This window comes from Cebus imitator, unplaced genomic scaffold (assembly GCF_001604975.1).
Source record: "Cebus imitator isolate Cc_AM_T3 unplaced genomic scaffold, Cebus_imitator-1.0 Scaffold266, whole genome shotgun sequence".
Classification (NCBI taxonomy): Eukaryota; Metazoa; Chordata; class Mammalia; order Primates; family Cebidae; genus Cebus; species Cebus imitator.
The window spans coordinates 2,456,054-2,461,020 of NW_016107581.1; the positions used below are offsets into that span (position 1 = coordinate 2,456,054).

Genomic DNA, 4,967 nt, shown 5'->3' on the forward strand with positions numbered 1-4,967 from the left:
GCCACCACGCCCGGCTAATTTTTCTATTTTTTAGTAGAGATGGGTTTCACCATGTTGGCCAGGCTAGTCTAGATCTCTTCGCCCACCTCGGTCTCCCAAAGTGCTGGGATTACAGGTGTGAGCCACCACGCCCGGCTAATTTTTGTATTTTTTAGTAGAGACGGGTTTCACCGTGTTGGCCAGGATAGTCTCGATCTCTTGCGCACCTCAGCCTCCCAAAGTGCTGGGATTACAGGCGTGAGCCACCGCGCCCGGCTTTTCTGCCTTTTTCTATTTTGGTTCTCTTTCCCTGAGACTCTGTTGATCTGTCTCCAACTCTAGCCTGACACTGCCCTCTGGGTCTCTATCCCCCCACTCTTTTGTTTGTTTGTTTGTTTGTTGAGATGGGGTCTCGCTCTGTCACCCAGGCTGGAGTGCAGCAGTTCAATCTTGCCTCAATGCAGCCTCTACCTCTCAGGCACAAGGGATCCCTCCGCCTCAGCTTCCTGAGTGGCTGGGATCACAGGCACACGCCACCACACTCAGCTAATTTTTGTATTTTTTGTAGAGATAGGGTCTCGCTATGTTGCCCAGGCTGGTCTTGAACTCCCGGCCTCAAGCAATCCCCTTTCCTTGGCCTCCCAGAGTGCTGGGATTACAGGCATGAGCCACTTCACCCGGCTTCTATCCCCTGCTCTTGGTCTCTATCACCTTCTCACTCTGGATATCTGTTCCCCTCTTTTGCGTCTCTGCTCCACCCCCGCTCCAGGTCCTTGTCTCCCTCTCCCTGAGTCTCTGTTCCTCTGCCTTGGGTCTCTGTCTCTCTGGGTTTCCATCTCTTTCGCTTTCTGGGTCTCTATCCCTCGCCTGGTCTCTCTCCCTATGCTTTTGGTTCTGTCCCTCTATCACGTCTGAACAGAGTGCAGTTTTCTCCCCCTCTCCTCCTTCCCTTGGGGCTCTGAGCTCCATGTCTGAGTGTAAGACTGTAGGGGAGAATGGGGTGAATGGCACAACGAAGTGGATGTGGATAAACGGGGGGAGCATCCACCTCTTCCTAGTTCACCCCGATCGCCTCTGATGAGAATGCAGTCCCACCTCCCGCGGTGAGCTGGGGAGCCAGTTCCGTTAAGTCTCCTACAGCCCTTGCCATGGCATTTGCTCCCTGATATGTGATGCTCCCCTGCTGCTATTACCTTTGGGTCCTGGTGCTTACACGAAACTCAAAACAACCCAATGTAGCCCTATGGAACTCATTCACACAGTCCAACTCAACCCAGATTCCTATAGGACTCACATAGTGATACAACTCAATGGAACTCAACTCAACATGGCTCTATGAGATTGAAACAGTGGCATGACCCAACTGAACTGGCCTTACAAGGCTCACAGGGTTGTACAGTTCAACACAACTCGACTCCCTGTGGCCTTGAAAAACGTCCAGCTGCACACCTCTACACAATTCAGCCCAACAGAACCCTACGAGATGCATTCGCTCATACACACGTAACCCAGTGTGACCTGGAAAGCTCAAATTCTATCACTTGACTCTTCACATTTCTACATGACTCACAAGTTCACAGAACCTAAAATAACATGGCCCTAGAAGAACCACAAAGCTGCGCAATCTCCGCCACATCTCAACGAAACTCAGCACCACGCCTGACTGCACAATCAATCTCAATGATGCCACGGGGGGCCATCTAACTTGACCCACCATGGCCCCAGGGGACCCACCAAACCACAGAATCCCACGCAATACAGCCGGACAACACTGACCCAGACTCACAACCCAACCAAACCCAACATCGACCCAGGAAACTCACAAAATGATATGACCAAACCTACCTTGACACCACCCCACAAGGCTCCATCGAGTCTTCATCAACACAACACAACCCACTGCCATTTGCTGCCACTTAAGGAGGTGTCCACAGGAGCTACCGAACCATACCATCCAAGACCCAGCAAGACTCAGCGTTCTCCCACTCATTACCACTTAACCTAGCTCTTCCTAAACCCAATCCCCTCCCACAAGCCTTTCCCTCCACCCTGCCCTCCCTCCCTCCCTCTAAGGAGATGTGAGGTCCCCCAGACCTCAACTGTCCCTCACACTTCGGTGACCAGGCGTTTCCCTGGGGGCACCCAGAGTGGAGGTGGTAGCTCAGGTACCTCCGCATCCACCAGCCCCCCATTGGCCTTGCCCTCCAAGGGGCCACAAGGCTGTGTGTCCACATGGCTGTACATCCCAGCCTCTTCGCCCTCTGTCTCCCGGTGATAAAAGTAGCTGAAGTTGGAGACAATGACGGGCACAGGCAGGGAAATGGTCAGCACGCCGGCAATGGCACACAGAGAGCCCACAATCTTGCCACCCACAGTGACGGGTGCCATGTCTCCATAGCCAACTGTAGTCATAGTGACCACTGCCCACCAGAAGGACTCCGGGATGCTAGTGAAATGGGAGTCCGCCCGGTCGACTTCTGCAAAGTAGACCGCGCTGGAAAAGAGGACCACACCGATGAAGAGGAAAAAGATGAGGAGGCCCAGCTCACGCATGGAGGCCCGAAGCGTCTGGCCCAAGATCTGCAGGCCCTTGGAGTGCCGGGACAGCTTGAAGATGCGGAAGACACGCACCAATCGGATGACTCTCAGGATGGCCAGTGACATGGCCGGCTGGCCCACCCCTCGCTGCCGGGCCAGCTCAGTGCCCAGCGCCACAAAGTAAGGAAGGATAGCCACAAAATCGATGAGGTTCATCACATTCTTGAAGAAGATCGCCTTGCTTGGACAAGCCAGGAGGCGCACCAGCAGCTCAAAGGAGAACCAGCAAATGCACAGCGTCTCCACCACGAAGAACGGGTCGTTGAAGGGCAGGCGGGGCGCATTTCCAGGCACTAGACTGGAGCCATTCAGCCGAGCAGGGAACTGCAGGGAGGAAAGCGTTTAGGGAGGGCCAGGCCAGGGCTGGGACACTGGGAGAGCCTTAATCATCGTTTAAATACCCAACTCCTCTTTACATGTTGGTCAGTAGCCGCTGAACCGATGTCCCCAGTGACCTGGTTGTCCCAGACTTCCTCCCAGGACCCCAGGGATCATCCCTGGATGAACTTTCTGGTTTCCTGACCTGGTGGTGGCTGGAGAGGTGGTCCCTGCCCCTTCATGCGTGGGAACTTATGTCTGAGTAGGGTGCAACCTCTTCTCTCCCAAAGTCCCACCTCCAGTATTGATTTTCTAGATGGGGAGGGTCCCTGCCCTGACCCCACCACCTCGTGCCTAGCTATTCCTTGCCTTCCCCAATCCCAGCCCAGATTATAACGCTTAAAGACCTTCTCTACGTCCAGGTGCAGTGGCTCACACCTGTAATCCCAGCGCTTTGGGAGGCCGAGGCAGGAGGATCACCTGAGGTCAGGAGTTCGAGACCAGCCTGGCCAGGATGGTAAAACTTTGTCTCTACTAAAAATACAAGAATTAACTGGGTGCGGTGGTGTGCACCTGTAGTCCCAGCTACTCGGGAGGCTGAGGCAGGAGAATCGCTTGAACCCGGGAGGCGGAGGTGGCAGTGACCTGAAGTCGCACCACTGCACTCCAGTCTGGGCGACAGAACGAGACTCCGTCTCAAAAAAACAACAACAAAAAAAGACCTTCTGTGCAAGCCAAGCCCCAGGCCCCTCCTCTGGTCCCTCAGCCCGGCTTTCCTTCCATGGATTCCTCCTACTCTTGCTCCTTGGGCTCCAGCACCGTCAGCAGTGTTCTCGGGGCCTGCCTTTCATCAACTCCAGCCCATCCTTCCCAGCTGCACAGACCCCGGAGTTTTCAGGCTCTCCTTGGCCCCCTCAGCTCTGATTTTTAATGTTACTGTCCTCCTAACCCTTGCACCAAGGGCCCTTCCCTCGGCACGCGGGGTTTCTCACCGACCTCAACCCCACCTTCTGACCCGGCAGGTGCTCGGACTGGGATCCTCGGGCCCCGCCTCCAGCCCACCCTGTCTTTGGCTGACCCACCCCTCGCAGCCCCTGGCCCCGCCTTATGATTGGCCAGGTCCCCCCGACCCCGCCCATCTCCTCCCAAACCCCGCCCGCCTCCACCCACGCCCCGCCTCTCACCGGGCCGGCTGCGGCCACCGCGGCAAGCCCCGGGCCGTCGCGGTCGTCGCGGAAGTCAGGCAGCGTCTCGAGGCAGAAGACGACGATGGAGACGAGGATGACCAGCACGGAGACCACGGCGAGCACGCGCGCGGCCTGCGAGCTCTCGGGAAACTCAAAGAGCAACCAGAGCTGGCGCGCGAAGGCGCGGCGGGGCAGGGGGCGCTCGGGGGGCACAGGGCAGCCCTCGTCCTCGCGCAGGCGCGCCAGGGCCGCCGCGCCCAGCCCGTAGAAGGCCACCTCCTCCAGGAAGACGTCCAGCGGCACGTGCGCCGGCCGCCGCAGCCGCCCGCCCGACTGGTAGTAGTAGAGCACCGCGTCGAAGCTGGGCCGGTGCCGGTCGAAGAAGTACTCTCGGCGCGCGTCGTCGTAGAAGCGGCCGCGGCGCGCGGGGTCCCCTAGCAGCGTGTCCGGGAAGCGGCCCAGCGTGCGCGCCCGGGTCTCGAAGCGCAGCCCCGCCACGTTGAGCACCAGCCGCTCGCAGCAGCCGCACGGCGGCGGGCACCGCGGCTCCATGGCGCGCGCAGCCCCGGCGACCCGCGAACGGACGTGTGGCCCCGATGCCCGGCCCGGTGCGGCCCCGCCTCGGCCGCCGCCGCCGCCGCCGCCGCCCCAGCCCCAGCCCGGTGTCCGGTGTCCGCGCGTAAAAATAGCCAGGCAGGGCGGCCAGGGCGCGGGGGAGGGGGCGCCGTGACCCCGGCGGGGCGGAGGGCGACAGGGCGACCGCGCGCCCTCTGCCGGGACACCCGCCCTGCCCCGCCGCCGCCCGCTCGGGCTCTGCGCCTTTCCCGCCCCGGGGTCCCCTTTCCCTCCGTCCCTCTGCCGCCAGGATCCTGTCTGCCTCTCTCC

General features: G+C 59.4%; 1 protein-coding gene across 1 annotated transcript; it reads right to left on the reverse strand.

The window, feature by feature from the left end:
• Window positions 1-1,844: 1,844 nt before the first annotated feature.
• On the reverse strand, window positions 1,845-4,967 carry KCNA7 (potassium voltage-gated channel subfamily A member 7). Its single transcript, XM_017500514.2, has 2 exons — window positions 4,080-4,967; window positions 1,845-2,901 (listed from the first exon to the last, which is right to left on the reverse strand). Exons 1-2 carry the CDS (start codon window positions 4,632-4,634, stop codon window positions 2,086-2,088), a joined length of 1,371 nt encoding a protein of 456 aa, XP_017356003.1. The 5' UTR covers window positions 4,635-4,967; the 3' UTR covers window positions 1,845-2,085.

What these genes read in the sequence shown, in the direction of transcription:
- KCNA7 (XM_017500514.2), bottom strand. Translation starts at nt 4,634, where the DNA reads ATGGAGCCGCGGTGCCCGCCGCCGTGCGGCTGCTGCGAGCGGCTGGTG. An exon ending in CGGTGGCCGCAGCCGGCCCG is followed by an intron (nt 2,902 to 4,079) that starts GTGAGAGGCGGG and finishes TCCTCCCTGCAG; the next exon opens with TTCCCTGCTCGGCTGAATGG.